The sequence below is a fragment of the Meleagris gallopavo genome, chromosome 6 (genome assembly GCF_905368555.1).
Source record: "Meleagris gallopavo chromosome 6, MGAL_WU_HG_1.1, whole genome shotgun sequence".
NCBI classification, from domain to species: Eukaryota; Metazoa; Chordata; class Aves; order Galliformes; family Phasianidae; genus Meleagris; species Meleagris gallopavo.
Genome location: NC_139409.1, coordinates 36,365 through 56,157, shown reverse-complemented (window position 1 = coordinate 56,157; position 19,793 = coordinate 36,365). Strand labels below are relative to the sequence as shown.

At 43.8% G+C, this 19,793-nt stretch overlaps 1 protein-coding gene across 4 annotated transcripts in view; it reads left to right on the top strand.

Annotated features, from left to right (window-relative positions):
* SMARCD3 (SWI/SNF related BAF chromatin remodeling complex subunit D3) overlaps window positions 1–14,145 on the top strand; it is a 59,930-nt gene extending 45,785 nt beyond the window's left edge. For all 4 annotated transcript variants that reach the window (XM_010707772.4, XM_031552587.2, XM_085226757.1 and 1 more), the window contains exons 11-13: window positions 9,107–9,229; window positions 9,943–10,044; window positions 10,143–14,145. In XM_010707772.4, coding sequence (XP_010706074.1) covers window positions 9,107–9,229; window positions 9,943–10,044; window positions 10,143–10,196 — 279 coding nt within the window. In that variant the 3' untranslated portion in view covers window positions 10,197–14,145. The remainder of the gene's footprint in view (window positions 1–9,106; window positions 9,230–9,942; window positions 10,045–10,142) is intronic.
* Window positions 14,146–19,793: the final 5,648 nt, after the last annotated feature.

Here is a 19,793-nt window from a genome sequence, read left to right as displayed (position 1 = left end):
CACCAGGACCCCCAGGTCCTTCCCCGCAGAGCTCTTCTCCAGCTGATCATCCCCTAACCTGTTCTGATGCATGCAATTATTCGTCCCCAAGTGTCAGATTCTACACTTGCTTTTGTTAAACCTCATCAGGTTCCTCCCTACCCAACTCTCCAGCCTGTCCAGGTCTTACTGAATGGTAGCACAGCCTTGAGGTATGACAGCCAATCCTCCCAGTGATGTATAATCAGCAACTTGCTGAGGGTGCATTCAATCCCTTCGTCCAGGTTGATAATGAAGATGTTGAATTAGACTGGAATCAGCACTGACCCCTGGGGAACAGTGCTAGTTACAGGCCTACAACCAGACTCTGCACTGCTGATGACAACCTCCTGAGCTCTGCCAGTCAGCCAGTTTTCGATCCACCTCACCATCTGCTCATCTATCCCACATATTTTAAGTTTTGTAACAAGGATGTTGTGGGAGGTGCTGTTAGATGCCTTGCTGAAGTCAAAGTACACAACATCCACTGCTCTCTCCCCACCTGCCTAGCCAGTAATGAGATCATAGAAGGCTATTAGGTTGGTCAGGAATGACTTTTCCTTGGTAAACCAACCCATATTGACTACTCCTGATAACCTTTGTCTCTTCCAATTGCTTGGAGGTGGCATCCAGAACAGATTATTCCGTTACCTTTCCAGGGACAGAGGTGAGGCTGACTGGCCTGTAGTTTCCTGGATCCTTCTTGCCCTCTTTGAAGGCTGGAGTGATGTTGGCTATCCTCCAGTCTTTAGGCACCTCTCCCATTTGCCAAGATCTTTCAAAGATGATAGAGAGTGGTTTAACAATCCTGTTTAGGTTCGAGCCCCTCACTGCAAGAAAGACACTGAGGCCTTGGAGCACATTCAGAGAAGGGCAGCAAAGCTGATGAAGGGTCTGGAATACAGGTCTTACGGGGAGTGGTTGAGGTCAGGGGAGACCTCATCACTCTCACTAACTCTTGAAAGGAGGTTGGAGTGAGGTAGGAGTAGGCCTCTGCTGCCAGGTAATAGCAATAGGATGAGAGCTGATGGCCTCAGGATGTGCCAGAGGAGGTTCTGGTTGGATGTTTGGAAAAATTTATTCTCTGAAGGAGTAGTTAGGCATTGGAACAGGCTGCCCGGGGAAGAGGTGGAGTCACCATCCCTGAAAGTATTCAAGAACCATGGAGATGTGGCACTTGGGGACATGGTTAGTGGGCATGGTGGAGATAGGTTGGGGTTGGACTTGAGGGTCTCAGAGGTCTCTTCCAGCATTCGTGACTCTATGATTCTATGTTATATACATGGCCAGCAACACAGATCAAAAGAGGCAGTTACACAGAGCTCTCTTATGAACACAAAGATCACGAATGTTCTCATTGCAATCCCTCTCTACCTGAGCAGAATGGAAGTCAGCTAATTTTCAGTGAATTTTCAGATATGTCCTACTGACAGCTGGGCTTGGACACTGTCTTCCTGCTATCTGTCTCTTGATCCAAGTCTTCCTGTTTGCTAATATTTGCCTAGCCATTCAAGCCCCCAAGGCTGCAGCCTCACTCCAAATGATGATACAGGTAGCCTCACACACACACAAGTGTACATAACCACACAGAGGCACAGACATACACAAGCACCAATGCACACACATGCATACACATGTACACTGCTGGCTGAAACTCTCCTGGTTACCCAGTTGCTACCTTGCTGTGGTCTGACCCTGTCAACAGCTTATGGGCTGGTTCAGCCTGGTTCTGTGACTGCTGGGGTGGGGGTCCCATGGACCCATGCCCTGGGAAAGGGAAATGGGAAAAAGGGGAAAAGGGCAGGGAGATGGGCCAAAAAAAAAACTGCGGCAACAATCTGAGGAGAAACAAACTAATTTACTAAATAAGATATTGGAATGCAAGATAACGCACTGTAATACAATATAAAACAATATGATGCAATATAATTAGAATTGAAGCTAATAAAACAATTAAATAAGAGTGTCTGAAAGCCAAATGCCTTACTCTGCTGCTGAGTCGAGATGATCTAGGGAGCTCATACGCTGCCAAGAACAAAAAAGGGAAGATTGAGTGACCTACAAATGGGTTTTACCTTTTGCTCTGAGCAGAAATGTTAACAGCAAACAGTCCTCTGTCCTCTTGGGGATGTAGTTCTTCTCTACCTGGAACTGGAGCATCAACTCTTTAACTCTCAACACACTACATGATGTTATGAAACGGAATACCGATAACCAAAAATCATAAAACCATGGCATTCCACCCCTTATTCCACATCACTATATCACGCTTAATATATACATTAAACATTAGACACGTGCACACATATATATTTATACACACACACATATACATATTTATGTATTATCTATATTATATATATATTTGTATATTTATATATACACATACACATGTGTACATATGTATTCATGTACATGTGTATACATTCAGTACAAGAAAGACAGGGAGCTGTTGGAGAGGGTCCAGAGGAGAGCCATGAAGATCAGGGGACTGCAGCACCTCCCCTATAAAGACAGGCTTGTTCAGCCTGGAGAAGAGAAGCTGCGGGGTGACCTCAGTGCAGCCTGAAGTACCTAAAGGGAGCCTACAGACAGGAGGGGAGTCAGCTCTTGGAAAGGGGAGATAACAGCAGCACGAGGGGAATGGTTGGAAGTTGAGGGAGGGCAGATTTCAGTTGGATGTCAGGGGGAAGTTGTTTGGTGTGAGAGTGGGGAGGTGCTGGAACAGCAGCAGAGAGGCAGAGCAGCCCAGAGAGGCTGTGGATCCCCGTCCATCCCTGGAGGTGTTCAAGGCCAGCATGGATGGGGCCCTGGGCAGCCTGGGCTGCTATGAAATGTGGAGGTTGGTGGCCCTGCATGTGGCAGGGGGTTGGAGCTTCATCACCCTTGAGGTCCCTTCTAACCCTAGCCATTCTGTGATTCTGTGATGTGTATATATACATCCCCCAGCATCAAATTCCCTTGTGGTACACACTGAACATCCCCATCTTTCTGCATCACCCACCAAGTGATCCAGATCCCTGAGAAAAAACAGTTCCACGCAAAGGTTTGCCCTTTCCAGAAACTGGGAAGACCCAAACTGCTTTTCCCAACATGCTTTTTACATGTACCACAAGGACCTTATCTCCCTCTGCAGTATGTAGAGAGCTGGATTAGGCCGGACCATCTCGATTGACCCATCCTCAAGTGTTGACCAACCAGGTGGCTTCTGCCAAATGCTTCTCCCAGTGTTGAAATGTTCCACCACCCATTGCTTTCAACATGGATTTTAACAATCCATTGTATCATTTGATTTTGCCAGAAGTTCGTGCATGATAGGGGATATGATAAATCCACTCAATACCATGATCTTTGGCCCAAATATCCACAAGTAAATTTTTGAAATGAGTCCCATTATTGGACTCAATTCTTTCTGGGGTGCTGTGTCACCACAGGGTTTGCCTCTCCAGACCCAATATGGTGTTTCGGGCAGTAGCATGGGGTACTGCGTATGTTTCAGGCCACTCAGTGGTTGCCTCCACCATGGTGAGCACATAGCGCTTACCACTGCGAGATCGTGGCAAGGTGATAGAATCAACCTGCCACTCCTCCCCACATTTATACTTTCGCCATCATCCTTCCCCCCAGAGAGGTTTCATCCTCTTGGCTTGTTTAACTGTGGCACATGTTTCACAGTCATGAATAACCTGTGCAGTACCATCCATAATTAAGGCCACCCCTCGGTCTCTAGCCCACTTATGTTGCATCTCCTCCTTGATGGCCCGAGGTCTCATGGGCCCAGCAAGCTAGAAATAGTTCTTTCTTGTGTTGTCAGTCCAAGTCTATTTGAGCCACCTCAATCCTGGCAGCTTGGTCTACCTGATGGTTATTTTGCTGTTCTTCAGTAGCCCATGTGCACATGGGCATCTACATGGTGCACCTTTACAACCACATCCTTTATTCGGGCAGCGATGTTTTTCCACAGTTCAGCAGCCTAAATATGTTTACCCCTCCTCTGCCAGTTGTTTTGTTCCCACTGCTGTAATCACCCCATAAGGCATTTGCCACCATCCATGAGTCAGTATAAAGCATTGGCCACCTCTTCCCATTCAGCAACATCTAAGGCCAGCCTTTACCTCTGCAAACTGACTTGATTCTCCTTTTCCTTCAGTGGCCTCTGCAACTTGTCGTGTGGGGCTCCATCTACAATGCTTTCCCACAATATGACACAATCCATCCATGAACAGGGCAAATTTCTTTTCATTTTCTGGCAGTTCATTGTATAGTGGGGCCTCTTTACCATGTGATACCTCTTCTGCCGGTGATGTTCCAAACTTTTTACTTTCAGGCCAGTCCTGAGATAATCTAAGATTCCTGGACGGCTGAGGTTTCCCATCCGCGCTGTTGTGTAATCAGCGTAATCCACTTCCTGGCATCAGTAGTGTGGTGGGTGGAGGGAACCTTTCCCTTAAACATCCAGTTCAGCACTGGCAGTCGAGGTGCCAGAAGGAGCTGCGTTTCAGTGCCAACTACTTCAGAAGCATCCCGAGCTCCCTCATACATGGCTGGGATCTCCTTTTCAGTTGGAGTGTAGCACTCTTTGGACCCCCTGTACACTCTACTCCAGAATCCCAGGGGTCAGTCTTGGGTGTCTCCTGAGGTTCTTTCCCACAGACTCCAAGTGGGACCTTTCTCTCTAGCAGCAGTGTAGAGGATGTTCTTTACATCCTGTCTCATTCATACTGGCCCCAGGTCCATGGCACAGGCTATCTCCGGTTTAATCTGCTCAAAAGCCTGCTGCTTCTCAGGGCCCCATATAAAATTATTATTCTTCCGCATCATCTGATAAAAGGGACTTACAGTGAGGCTGTAGTTTGAGATGTGCATTCTCCAAAAGCCCACTACACCCAGAAAAGATTGTATTTCTTTCTTATAAGTGGGCAGAGACATGGCAGTGATTTTGTTGATCACATCCATTGGGATGTGACAACATCCATCTTGCCACTTCATACCTAGGAACTGAATTTCCTGTGCAGGTCCTTTCACTTTGCTTTGCTTAGTAGCAAAATCCGCTTGCAGAAGGATCTGGATTATTTGCTCTCCTTTCTCAAAAGCTTCCCCTGCTGTATTGCCCCACACAACAATGTCATCAATGTACTGCAGGTGCTCAGGAGCACTGCCCTTTTCCAGTGCAGCTTGGATCAACCTATGGCAAATAGTTGGGCTGTGTTTCCACTCTTGTGGCAAACAGTTCCATGTATCCTGAACGCCCCTCCAGGTGAAGGCAGACTGGCCTGCATTCTGTGGCCAAAGCAATGGAAAAGAAGGTGTTAGCAATGTCAGTGGTGGCATGCCACTTGTCTGCTTTTGACTCCAGTTCATACTGGAGTCCTAACACGTCTGGCACAGCAGCACTCAGTGGGGGTGTGACCTCATTCAGGCCACGGTAGTCCATGTTAGCCTCCATTCTCCACTGGCTTTTCGCACCGGCCATGGGGGGCTGTTAAAAAGTGAGTGGGTTCTGCTGATCACTCCCTGACTCCCTAGCTGACAAATCAGCTTATGAAGGGGGAGCAAGGAATCCCTGTTGGTGCGGTGCTGCCGTCCGTGCACCATTTTTGTGGCAGTTGGTATCTGCTGCTCTTTTACTCATAGCAACCCCACAACAGACGGATCTTCTGACAGGCCAGGCAAAGCAGGCGGCTACTCAACACCATCTGTGTCCACAGCAGCTATCCCAAAGGCCCATCAGTACCCCTTGGGATCCTTAAAATATCCCCTTCTGCGGTAATCCATACCAAGTATACAGGCAGCCCCTGGGCCAGTCACAGTAGGGTGCTTTTGCCAGTCTTTACCAGGGAGGCCTCCAACACAGTCAACTCTTGGGAACCCCCAGTCACCCCAGAAATATAAATTGATTTTGTCCCTTTGTGACTCGAGGGCATCAGAGTGCACTGTGCACCAGTGTCCACCAGTGCCTTGTATTTCTGTGGTTCTGATGTGCCAGGCCATTGAATCCACCTCCCTTATGGGACTGAGAAAGTTGGAGCTCTTTAGCTGGGAGTAGACAAGGCTTCCAGTACTTGAAGGGGGCCTGCAGGAAAGCTGGGGAAGGACTTTAAAATAAAAAAGGGCAGGTAGTGACAGATAATGGGAAATGGCTTTAAACTGGAAGAGGGTAGATTTAGACTAGATATTAGGAGAAATTCAGTACTGTGAGGGTAGCGAGGGGCTGACGCAGATTGCCTGGCAGGGTTGTGGATGCCTTATCTTGGAAGGCAATCAAGGCCAGGCTGGACGGGGCTTTGAGCAGCCTGGTCTAGCAGGAGGTGTCCCTGTCTATAGGAGGGGTTGGGACTAGATGATCTTAAAGGTCCCTTCCAACCCAAACCATTCTCTGTGGTGACTCTATGACATAAAGTAATCTTATCTGAAGTAGACTCTAAGCAGGTCAATGAGAAATAATAAATTTCTCTCACTGACTGTTGAAAATAAAAATCTAACTTGTTACCTGTACATGAATATTAGGCAGAGGTGCCTAAAGACACCGCAAGACTGTGGTGATGATACAAGATAGCTTTATAAGATAGTGGAGTAAGAAATACGAGCCTGAATAGGCAGGAGATGGGATGGAGTAAGATGCAAGGAAAGTAGAGAAATACAGCATGTGTAATGAGCAAAGAAAGGTTAATGCTGTAGTTTAAAATATGGATGGCATGTTTTGAGCTATAAGAGTCTCAAGGACAGGCATTAATTGAGGTTTTAATAGTGGTGATAATTGGTGAGGAAAAATAATTTGCTTTTGATTTATGCTGATAAGAAAGAGAAGGAGGTGAAGAATTGAGTTAATATTTGGATAGGTTGAAGGAAGCAGTCTTTTGCAGAGTACGAACAGAGATGAGTGAACCAAAGACTTTGGGACCAGCTGGGCTGGTAACATTAACACAACTTCCAAGTGAGCTGAACAGGGTGCTTACATTTTTATTGTGGAGGAAGAAGAAAAAGAAGCTAAAATGTTGGGACTATCTGGCCAAGTAGATACTCTGCATTGCATTTAGTCCTTGAACAATTTTAAATCTCTTTTACACTGTATACACACAGTGCAACTGATCAGATAGCAATGTCTGCTTTTGGTTGAGATTAATTATTCTGTGGTCTCTGCTGTGTGTCTGTACTGTCACGATCTCTTTTCACTGTAGAGAGAACTTACAAATGCAGAAATATTTAGAAGTCCAGATATAGTTGTTCTGCCCTAGCTAATTTTCCAGAATGAGTGCCTCCTATAAAATCTGCAGAGATAATAAACTCAGAATTCCTGCTCAGCATTGCTCTTTTTTAATGTATTCAAGAGTTGTATAATCTGTTTGACTATAAATTTTTATTGAGATGTCGTGAAGTATTGTTAAATTTATACGTGAGAAAGTTAGGGGAATCTCCTATTTCAGATGTGTGCTGTATATGCACTGTTGCAGAGCAGCTCGCTGCACTGACAGCAACAGTAGAAAATGAGTGGAAGAAAAATCACTTGGAACAGTTTGGCAGAATTGCATCCTGGTTTATCAAATGAGAACTACGCAGCAGTGGTGAGCTCCACAGGCTGCGTTAGGGATTCTTGTCAGGAGGACTGCTGGTACAAGGACATGCGTAAATGGTTGATTTGGCTTGGTACGAGAGAAATAAAAGTGGCTTCTCAGAGCAAGGGAAGAGAAGGTGTGATATAATGGAACAGATATCATTTGTGTCACATATTCCTGCCCATTTTCTGTTGATTTCTAACCATGTGCAACCATTGCCTTTGTACCGTTTTAAAGGTGGTTTGAACACCAGAGGTCCTATGGATTCTGGTAAAAGATCATTTTCAGCAGAACAGCTGCTCAGACAGTTAATTCCCAACCTGGAGGATTAATGTTTCCAGTGCAGCTCCCCATTTTTGACATCTTTACACCTTTTATTGAGCATTTGCTACAGCAGAGCACAAGCTATGATTAGTGTAGCTACTGAGGTCACCTCTGGGTAAGCAGGCCTTGACTTCTGTATTTCTGTTTGTACCATTTGTTGCTGTGCTGCCACAGAGTCATCTAGAGGGAACTTGTTGCATGCCAATGGGAGATTTCCCTCTGGCATGGCTACATCATTTTCCCAAATGAGGAGTATTTTAAGTTGAAAACAGCTCTCTTCTGTTAACATACTTCGCAGTTGTGTCTACAATAGAGGATTTGGTGGCGTAGTTATATCAGAAGACGAATATGCTTCTCCCTCTGTGCCTGGCCACATTAGCTGTTTTGGTAAATAGATTTATACAAGAAATTTAAAGAGATGAATTTACAATTTCAAGCTAGAATTTTGGTGAACAAGGTAACAAAATGTTTCTGTTTGTACATGTACATCATAATTAATACTGTTATCCAGGATAATTATATGTCCTTGACTCTTCATTGGAGTCTTCATTCTTCCCTGCTGGTTATTGTTCATTTATTTCATACTCATTTTGAGAATATGACTCATTTTCTATATCTTTCATACTCCCAATTTCTCATTCAGTTTTGGAGCCATAATGACATCAGTAGGCTTTCTCATCTGAAAAAATCTAGAAGTCATGGCTGTTATGTAAGTTTATTTGACGTGGACTTGATTAGACAATCACTAGCACAAAACTCGAGCATCCCAACAGATTATTGAAGGTATAATGATGATTAACCAGAGAAATAACTGCTTTCTTGCACTGGACAGTGTTTAAAATCATACTCATATAGTACCTTAACCGAAAAATCTCTGACTTGGTGAAAAGACTGCTTATACACAGGAAATCATTACATTAGGGCAAGACTTGTCTCCTCAGTGTGGTATATATGTGCCATCCAGCAGTTCAGTGCAGGAAGTGAAGAATGTGCTTGTATTGCAGAAATACACGTGAAACCAAGATGTGATTTCAGGATGAGGGTTAACTCCTACTTTGAAGGGAAAATTCAGTGGGATCTTTCATGGGTCTTTGGTGTAGAATTATCACCTTTGCACATTACAAGAATCACAAGACACTAGTGGGGCTGGCCTTGGGATTGTGGAAGCATGCGAGGATTTAAGTAACATCTAACTTATTTTTTTCTTTTAGATTCATGAGACAATCGAATCCATAAATCAGCTAAAAATACAACGTGATTTCATGCTGAGTTTCTCCAAGGATCCCAAAGGATACATCCAAGACCTTCTCCGGTCCCAAAGTAGGGATCTTAAGGTGAGCTACAGTTTGAAAAGTGGGACAAGAATGTAAGAACTATAGTTAGATGTGTACAACATATGTGGCCAAAACATCCAGGATAGAAAATTGGTGGAAAAGTAGACAATGAGTGTAATGCTGCTATCCCAGAGCAGAAAGTATGCAGGAAAGATCAGTTAGGCTATCACCTCAAAACCAGTTATATCAATAAAGCCATGAAATTATTTTAATGAGTTGTCCTTCAAATATAAATATCTACTTTGTTAATAAATAATCTTCCAAAGATCTATTGTTAAGATTCTGATTATTATTTATATTCGAAAGGGGAATAGACATCTAAAAGAATGTTCAAATATTCCTTCAGCTTGAAGAGCTTACAAACTAAGGTGTTGTGGAGCTTCTGTAGCTGCATACATAGAGCAGTTGTTTGGTGTTCTCCCTGCTGTTAAAATGTTAGAGATCTGTAGCACTTATCTTGGGCAGCTGAATTACTCCTTACTTGCTCTGGAGCAAAGGTTAGGAGCTGTTCACAATTTGCCTGTTATCGTCATGTATTGGTGGTAACCACACATGCTACTCATGCCATTCATTTTCCATTTGCCTTGGGCTTAGAGGTCAATCCTGAATATTTTTAATGTAGCAGTGCAGATAAGTTTTGACTCCAGGTAAATCTAATATTTCTCTACATGGTAGAATAGCTATAGTGAAAAGTATTTTTATTTTTGTCACAGGTGATGACTGATGTTGTTGGAAATCCAGAAGAAGAACGCAGAGCTGAATTTTATCATGAGCCATGGTCTCAAGAGGCTGTGAGCAGATATTTCTACTGCAAGGTATGAAGGAGTTAGCCACACTAATGGCTCATAAGTGAATCTTCCTGTCACTGAACAATTGAATCTGCTGAACTGTACAATTTCTCTTTTTCTTTCAGATTCAGCAGCGCCGACAGGAACTGGAACAGTCTCTGGGAGTGCGCAACACATAAGTATTGCTAAAACATCACATTGGCATCATGACCACAGAACAAGTGGACTCCCCAGTGTTACTTAGCTCACTGTTACACATGGACCTGCTTCCTGACTGGATGGGAATGTACCATCGACAAACCAGTCAGAACACCAGCTTTAGAGTGACCCTTGAAAACACCGCCCGTGGGGGGTGTCTCAAAGCATTCCAGGCCATAGATAGCAGAAGATTGCCATGCTTTATACAGGTGTCAGTGCTAAAGAAGATTAAAGATTAATTCATCAACTTGCATCATTGAGTTCTAGTGGAAAGTTCAGACACTAAGCAGCAAATCCTTATGGGTTGTGCATAGAATCACAGATGGAATTGATGGGAGAAATTGAGTTGAGTGTTATAAAAGACTACAGATTTAGAGAAATAAAGGTAATTCTCATCCTGTGTTACCTAAGAGTCTCAAATAGTAACTTCTCTGGAATTAGACAAGACAGTCCTGATAGTTGTGGAATGCTTTATATTCCTGAATAGAACTTTCATTATAGTGCAAGGAGCCATCATGCTATGTAAAATAATAAACTAGGAGAGTTTTCATTCCTGAAATGAAAAGCTCCTCTGGAAGAATAAAGTACATTTAGGACATTTATTTTGCAAACTGTAACACGCTCCATTTACCCTGCCCGTGCAATGAGAGGCAAACAGATTGATATATCACATGAGTGTGATCAATGTGCTATACTGAGAGGAAGAAATTTTTTTCCAGCATGAAAGCCTCTTAAGCATTCTCAAGTGTCAGTGGGTTAGTAAAGCAGAATTTGAAGCAAGAAATAAGGCAACCTGAGAAAATGCAAATAACTAATGGTGCTTTGCTGATACCTGCCTTGAACACAGCAGATATTAACAATAAGCCTATAGGCAAAATAGGAGATTACTTAAACATTTCTTTCTTTGTGTGCCACTGGAGATCAAGACTGTAAAGAAGTTCTCTAATTGTTAAGTTGGTTCAGAATCCAAAAAACTTAACTTTGTGTAATGTGGCAGTTTTCTCTTTACTTCACAGTCTTAACAGAATCCCTGGATTGGTCTTCTTCAGTCATAGGTAAACTGCCTTTTCCTATGGATCATTCAGTTCCCCCATTCACTCTGTGTTGGTTACATAGGATGCTGTTGAATTATGAAGCACTGTCAGCCTTAGATACCCCTTGGAAACCACCTTCTTTGCAAATACATGACAAATTCAGACAATGGGAATTACACCATATTGACTTGGAAGCAGAGACATCTTCATTAAATCCTTCCCCCATCCTGCTTTTTGTACTGCATAAATTAGTTTGTCATTAATGAACCAACATGATTTCTGGTCCAAAAAGCAGCTGCCAAAGTATAACTGGGTCCTGATGATGTAGCACTCAATATCCTCTTCTAGGCTGCTCCTCTTCATCTCCTTTCTTTCACTTTCTTGGAATGAAAGTTCACGTGTGGTAAGGAATGGAGGCAGCTTTTAAGTATTTAATTTTGCTGTAGTAAAGTCCTCTTCTGCTGTCTTTGCCAATTCCTTCATATTTGAATGTAAAAGTTTCTTCTGTCAGTCACAGAAGACACAAGTCTTCCCTCCCAGTGCTTCGCTGAATACATCTGCTTACATGTTACCAGTGCCATGGCTTTCACTCTGTCCATTGTGATCAGAGGTGTCTCAGAAAATTCACGCTTGATTGCAGTCATTTGTTGGCAGTAACACTGTGTAAAAACATTGGTGTGAAAAAAGCACAGCTGTACCTCTTTGCCCAAGTCCTTTTCCTGGGAATGGCTTGGTTTGAATTTATTTTATTTTAGTTTAGTTTAGTTAAAAAGCCCTTTTTACACTAAAACCTGAAATCCAGCAGTCTTAAACTGAGTCTTGATAGGGGCTGAGAGGTTGTCAGACAGTTAATGACTTTAAATCTTATTTGCTGTAGGAACTCTGCTAATTGCACTACAAGCAAAAATTATGAAGGAAAACAGTGAGGATCATCTGCTACTGTGCTTCCATATTTGTTACACTGCTGTGTCAGTTGTGTGCATGCTGTCCCGTGTAAAATTATTTTCTGTATGTGGTAAACAGAGCAGCTACATTCAAGGGATGCATTTGATCTCCAGGAATAATAAATTCAGAAAAAGATAAGTAGGGTTGTGAGAAGGGCATGAAGCTGGGGTAGATGCCATCTGCCAGGGGCTTTTGGTTTTGAGATAACTGTCATTTGAGTGGCAAATATTTCTTCAGAGAAATTCCAGTTATGTGCCACAGCTGGCAAAATAACTGAGTCTAATCTACTTCTAGAATCTCTCTTTAGAATTAATTAAGCGGATGGGTTTTTTGGAGCAAATTAATGTAAATCATGTGTTGCTGCTGCCCAGCGGAGCCAGAACAGCACCACTGGAAGCTGCAGCCCTGTTCAGCACCAGAGCTGTACTGAAGCGCGTGAGAGCCTGGCACGCGTGTGCTTGTGCACGAGTCGGTGCCTGGCAAGCCAGAATCCAAATTCTTAGGTTCTACTCTCCATGTTCCTACTGCACATAAAAAGACTGTTCACCAATGATGAGTCTTAGTTGCCAGATATCTTCCTTTTGGTTAAAACACATCTGAAATTTTGATACTTTTGTCCTGGGCGCAGAAGCAGTTTGGGCCTCTGTCATCCATCCCGGGGGTGCAGCCAGGGCTTGGTTCTGGAAAACTGCGACGTTATCTTTGAGGAGAAGCAATGGAACAATTCCGGGAGGAACTGGAGCAAATGCAGCTTAGGCATGGAAAAATGGAAGTTAATGGTAATGAGCAGGCATGTAATTGCAGCAGATTTTGAGTAGTAAATTCACCTTAGTCTCGAGATGATGGTATTTTTTGGCTGAAAAAGAAAAAGGCGAGAAAATTTTGGGGTTTCTTTGGTTTCTACCACAGTACAATACGAATATGCACATACTGCAACAATAAATTGAGCAAATAAAATCTGTGCACAGTAGTAGTTAATTTATAGGTGATAATATAGATTGTTAGAAAATAAAGCACAAAATTAGGACAGAGTTAAGACAATTTCTGGAATGCAATAAAAGGGAAATATATCTTGAAGCTGAAATGCTGGCATAACAGCTAAGGGAAAAACAAATGTTTGATTGTGGAAGAAAAATACCAGGATAGAGAGAAGAATACCACGATTGTAAAAGAAAGGAAAAAATGGAAGCAGAGTGCCACTGAAGTGCCATTAAGACAAAGCACAGGATAATGTGCAGAGTATTGCTGAAAATAGCACAGCTGACGTGGTTTTGTATATTTTGCGTGTATGTGGATATGTGTCCATGTAGGGTCAGGTGTGAGTGTCATTCTCAACTGGTATAGAAAGGGATGTGCAGGGCACAGCCGTGTGTTCTGCGTATCACTTTGGAGACTCACTGTCAGAACTTCTCCCGCTGCTGTCAAGGGGATTTAGCTGCTCCACTACCAGCACTAGTTGTTCTAGTGCATGCGTGGCTTCAGTTGACAGCTTTTTATATCACACTGTATAGAATTTATTCTGCTGAAGCTGGTGAAAGTATTGGTATTATATGCTACAAGTCCACATTTTTCTAAAGCGGTAGTGAGGTGTTGAGTTTTTTTCCTGTTTGTGTTGAGAACCCTTTTTATGGCAGCTCGAAGAGATGAAGGGGAAATGAAGACACTTTTTTTTTTTTTTCCTGAAGAAGGAGGTGTCCTTTCTGTAACTGCTCTGTTGTTTAATAGGATGTATCTGTTCTACCAGATCCTGTACGATTAACTCTTTTTCCAATCTCACTGAAGAAAAGAACTCCATTTAAAAAATACAGCTGTGAATTTGTGTGAGCAAATATATTCATAAGGGGAGATGGAAGAGAGACTCCATCTATTCTGTAGCCATTGTGTCTTCACTGTATGATGATGAGTGAGTGGTAGAAAAGCTTTTAACAATAAATGCTTTGTTTCTTTGTAACTCTTGCGCTTACCTTATGCCTTTTAACACAGAAAACTTTTTTTGCAAACTTCTTTTGGGTATAAGTAATGTTATAGGAGCTTTTTCATACGTTTCCTCTACAGAAAATTTTATCTAAGGAGTAGGAAGAGATCACTTTCTGTGTGAAACCACTCAGAGACCTGGAGACTACTGAGCAAAGTGGGGCCATTTACCCCAATCCGTGGTGAAGATATGATGCAGGAGGTGATGATCTCAGGCTCTGCTAAGAGGGCTAACTTGGTATAATTGGTTTCTTTCTGCTCCTGATAAAAGACTCCAACATTCTCAAGTTTTCAGGTTTCTGCTTACTTGTATGTAACACACACATAAAGAGGGTGTACAAACACAGGCTTTTAATGGCTTGACAACAGTGAGAACTGTTACTCTTTAGGTCTTTCTTATGTATGAGTTTCATCATCTGCTGCCATTTGCAAAATGCGAAAGCGTCAATGAGAAATCCCTAATATTGGGGAAATCTGGCTTCCGTGCTTGGTCCTTTGATGTATACTTTGCTCTTGTTGTTAGTTACAATCAGTGAACAAAAACTTACGGCTGGATCTAGAGCCTGGAAGCTGAGAAGAAACTGGAATAAGCTGTGCCAACAGCCAGCCTTCCTCTATACAAACATTAGAAATACTTGACGAGATGAACAAGCTGCAGTTCACCAGCTCAATGAAGGAGGTTTTGTTTTGGGGTTAAAGAGCCCAGCAGACTGTCAAGAAAGAACAGCATAAAGAAGTGGAGTGTGTGGAAAGCAGAAAGAAGAAAAAAAGGTGAAAGCGGAAAGGAAGGCCTAGAATTATTACAGCAATTCGGTGAAATTGGGAGCAGAAGTAGTAACTTTAATTTGAGAAGAAAGCAAACAGCCTGTATGAAAAAAAAAACACAAATATCTATAAAGATAGACCTGGAATAGTTCTACCTGGAAAGTTATCTAGGAAATCTCAGCAGATGAGAAAAAAATCAATTTTGATTTTGAAAAAAATATGGCTACACACTTCCTAATGGAGGAAAAAGCAAGTAGCAGTAATAGCAATTGCGTCTTGTGGTAATAACAAGTCCCATAGTCCCATGCATTCTACCCCCTTTGTCTTGGAGCAGCAAAAGACATGCTGTCTTTTGCATGGGAATCTGAGAGGAGAAATGCACATTTACTGTTTAGTTTCCTGTCACTTCTTCATTTTCTTGGAGAAAAAAGCCATTGGTGAGTACAATGCAAAGAATGTGGATAAATACGGAAAGAGAGATTAGGATGATCACAGGGAGTTCTCTTTGCAAGGGGAGCTGTGAGGGAGAAGTTACACAAATTTAGATAGAGTAAATCTGTTATAAAAATTGTGGTGGGGTTCAGCTCAAGACATAGTCAAGGGAGAGCTTATCAGAGCAGTCACATTTTAGGTCATGGTGCAGTTGAGCAGCTGAACAAAACTAGTTCAGGTTAAGTTACTTTGCTGTCCAGGCTCCACTGCCCAGACTGCAAGCTTAGACACCTGGCTCATGTATGTCTGCATTTTTTCGGTCTTCGTAAGCGGAGACTTATGCTGTATGCCTTCTAAAATTTGAGATTAATTGCTACCCACTATTTTGGTCTTCCTTCCCCCAGCACAGCATCATCGTACTGACAGGTCTTCATCGCTCGCCAGCCTCATACGCAGCTTCCACCTCCACATCCTGCCCTCTAACCCAGGGGCTCAATAAAAACTCAGGCCTGGTCACTTGGCTTCTGTACGGGTTATACTGCTGGTGTGATTGTGTCCTACCTAGCTATAATTATTCTTTGCTGTGAGGGCCTGTTGTTTCTTATGGTAGGCTGACTTTGAAGTTTGACTTTAGATGTGCCTCGTAATCTTGAGCTTTTCTGAAGAGTTGGACTCCGGGCATGACTACCACCTCCCGGTTTGCGTTGCTTGCCTTGTTCAGATACTGCTGGGCTGGATCTTGGTTGGGGAGCCTCTTCCCTGCCGGGCATGCTGCCACGCTCTGCTGCTGGCTGCCTGTCCTTAGGGAGCAGCCACCTCTTACTGCTACCTGACAGCCATCGTGTCTGTATCATCCTGTCTTCTGTGTCCTTTGCAGGCATCTTTTTCCCCATGCATTTCATACATCTCTATAGGTTTTCTCCCTTTCCAAATGTCATACCTATTCTACCTGGATGCTGTCGTTATCACCCACCATTTCAAACACTCAACTGAACTTTGAAACACTATCCTGCTCCTCCGTGCATTTATGCTGTTTTGGTTGATCTTGCCTACTGCACGGGAACTGTTGAGTCATGGCCTGAACCACTGATTGATCACCTGAGGAAAGGACCGAGTCAGCAATGGGAGCACAGGTGAAGGCAATTCAGCTGTGGGACAGGAAATGTGGAGCCTGACCGCAGCTCTCCTACACCCCATTTAAGGGCTGACCCCTTCTGGGGAAGGGTTTCTTTCTGGAGATCCCTCCTCTGAAGTCTTTCCTGCAAACCTAGATCTTCAGCTACAGGTGAGCATTCCTTCTCTGCTTGTTTCTTTTCCCATTTTCACCATGATCATCTTTCCAGCTGTAACGCCAAGTGTCACAGTCAGTTTTTTTTATCTGTGCAGATGCCAGGCCTTTAGACATCACTTCACCTGGGACAGCATGAAGCAATTTGATACTTTCTTACTTTACTTTTGTAATCTAGGATTAAGTGACTTTCTATAAGCAGGACAAGAAGTGATAGTGGGAAGGAATTGGTGAAGCAGATCTGTATCTGATAATTCTTTGAAAAACAATTTCCCATACTCTATGCAAGGCAGGCTTCAAAATGAGACAAAAATGACCGAGGATTATTTACTGCAGTGATGGATATTTTGTGCCTAAATTGAAGGGATAAGGATTCAGACAGATTATAAGGAACTTAAATTTAGGAAAAGAGTTGGGATTAGGAGTAGAGTTCAAGTTAGGCTTTATTTTGGGAGCAAGTTTAGTTAAGAATTCTTAAAGATAAGAGTTAGGGTTTATTTAAGATTTAAATTGGGAAGGCAAGGAGTAGTTTTGTAAGCCCAAGATATCAACGAAGGTACATGGCTATCTGCAGACACTGTGTCACACCGAGTTACTGCTGATGCTGGAGCAGTTCCTGAGCATTCTGTCTGTGGAGATGCAGTAGAGTGGCACCGACAGGCTCTCACTGTAGGGTGGCTAATGCTGCCATGTGGGCAAAGATGGACGATTGTAAGGCGGTGGGCCTCCTGTCCTTGTCAGTCAGGGCTGTGCCTTGTTACATGCTCCCTACCTTCCCTACAGCATTGCTACAACTGGGTGTAGTAAGGGGTTACCCAGGAGTTTCTGCGGTTTTAAGAGGAGTGGCTGAGGGAGCTGGGATTATTTCCTCTGGAGGAGGCTCAGAGCAGATCTTATTGCTCTCTGCAACTTCCTGAAGGGGGGTTGTGATGAGGAGGGGTTTGGCCTCTTCTCCCAGGCAACAAACAGGACCTGAGGAAATGGCTGCAAGTTGTACCAGAGAAGGAGGTTTAGATTAGGCATAGGGAAAAACTTCTCTCAGAGTGTGGTCAGGCACTGGAATGGCTGCCCAGGGAGGTGGTGGAGTCACCATCTCTGGAAGTGTTCAAGAGGTGTCTGGATGAAGAGCTGCGAGATCTGGTTTAGTGCTTGTGGTAGCAGCGGTGATGGGAGGATGGTTGGACTGGATGATCTTTCCAACCTTGTGATTCTATGGTTCTATGTCGGGATCAAAAGGGAAAAGAAGCATGGGGGAGGAAGGGGTGTCTTGTGACTGCCAGTTTTATTTCTTCCTTGATCAAGAGAAACGATAGCACAAATAGTGCAAAGTCCTCTGTGGTTTGCAGTTCTTCTCTTCTGGGACAGGTACCCAGAACTTGAGCATTAACTCTTTAACTCCCATTGGACTACATCATGCTATGATATGGAATACCAATAACCAAAAATCATACAGCCATGACATCCACTGGCTATCCATTTCTTTTCTGCTTCTGACCTCCAACCTTTTCCATAGTTTTCCTCCTCCTCTGCTCTGCAGTTGATGGCTTTAAGGAGGCAACTGCTCTCTATGAGATGGATGAAAGAAAGCTGCTCCAGAACTGAGTGCTGTAGTGCACCGGAGGAAGGGAGAGCATACGGGCAGTGTCCCTCCTGGGATTATGTGCATGTCTTAATACAGAGTTGCATTTCTGCCTGCACTACTGGCTGTGTTTGTAGTCCTTTTGCACTGGGAGAGCAGCTATCATTTGTATCAAGTTTATATAGCAAAATTTTGGTAGGGGGGTGCTGCAGGAGTGGCCCTTATAGGGGGTTCAGAAGCTGCCCCATGCTAGATAAGAGCTGGTTCAGGCAGCTCTGAAAGGGACCTGCTGCTGGCCAGGGCTGAAACAATGAGTGATGCTGGTCACATCTCCATGAGAGTACACTGAAGAAAGGAAAGAAGTACTGCACAGCAGCAGCTGAGAAAGAAGAGTGAGAAAATGTGGGGAGCAACGACATGGTGAAAAAGAACGGGAAAGTGGTGCCCCAGGCACTGGAGCAGGAGGTCCCTTGCAGTGTGTGGAGGTGGGTTGTGTAGCAGGCCATCCCTCTGCAGAGCAGATCTCCGTGCTGCAAGCCTGTGCAGAGGACCATGGTGCAGCCAATGGAGAGCCTACACAGGAACAGACCGTGGGCTAGAATATCAGCCTTTGGAGAGGAGCCCTTGGAGCATGAGGTTTGGTGGGAGCTGCCCACTGTGGGGAATTCCATGCTGGAGTTCCATGGTACAGCCCCATACTGAAGCAGTTCTTGAAGAACTGCAGTCTGTGGGGAGGATGGCAACTCATGGGAGGGACCTCACACAGGATTAGGTAAAGGGAGTGAAGAGGAAGGAGTACCAAAGACCAAGCATTATGGACTGAATGCCAATCTGTTCCCCGTTTCCCTGTGCAGCATGGAGGGAGGAAATAGAAAAAGGTAAATGGGGGTTATTTAGTTGGCTTCTGGTTCTTACTATTCTAGTCTTTTATTAGTAGGCAATAAATTATATTATCTCCCTGTACTGACTCTGTTTTGACTGTGTAACTGGTGAGTGATTTTCCTGTCCTTACCTCAATCTTTGGGACTTTTTTCATTTTTTTCTCCATGTCTTTTCGGGGAGAGAAAGAGAGAGCAGTGTGGTAGTGCTTAGCCTACCCATCAGTGTGAAACAACTGCATGCTGTGTCCAGGGGCACAGGCTCCATAGTGGGGTCTGTGTGGGGAGGGGACAGTGCTGTGAAGTGGTGGCCCTGTGTTCCTGAAGGAGTGCAGCTGGGGCTGGAGGAGCCCCTGCTGCAGCAGTGAGGGTGCTGCTGAGGACGGATTACCTCTCTGGGTAAGGGTTTGCCCCGAGGCTGGGATGTGGTGCTGGTGGAGCCTGTTTGATTCTTTCTTCTCTTCCTCTGTGTTAGTCCTGCATCCCATCTCTGCTTTTTCCCTTTTCCCTTCTCTTTGCCCTGAGCTGTGCACCTCTCTTAGTGCTGCCCATCGATCCCTTTGTCAGCTCTTTGGCACATTTTTTCTGTTTGCCTGTTCATCCCAATGTCTGTTCCACTCTCTCTCTGTTCTCTCTTACAGTCGTGTCGGCTTTTTTTTTTTTCCTTTCAATTTATGCCTGTT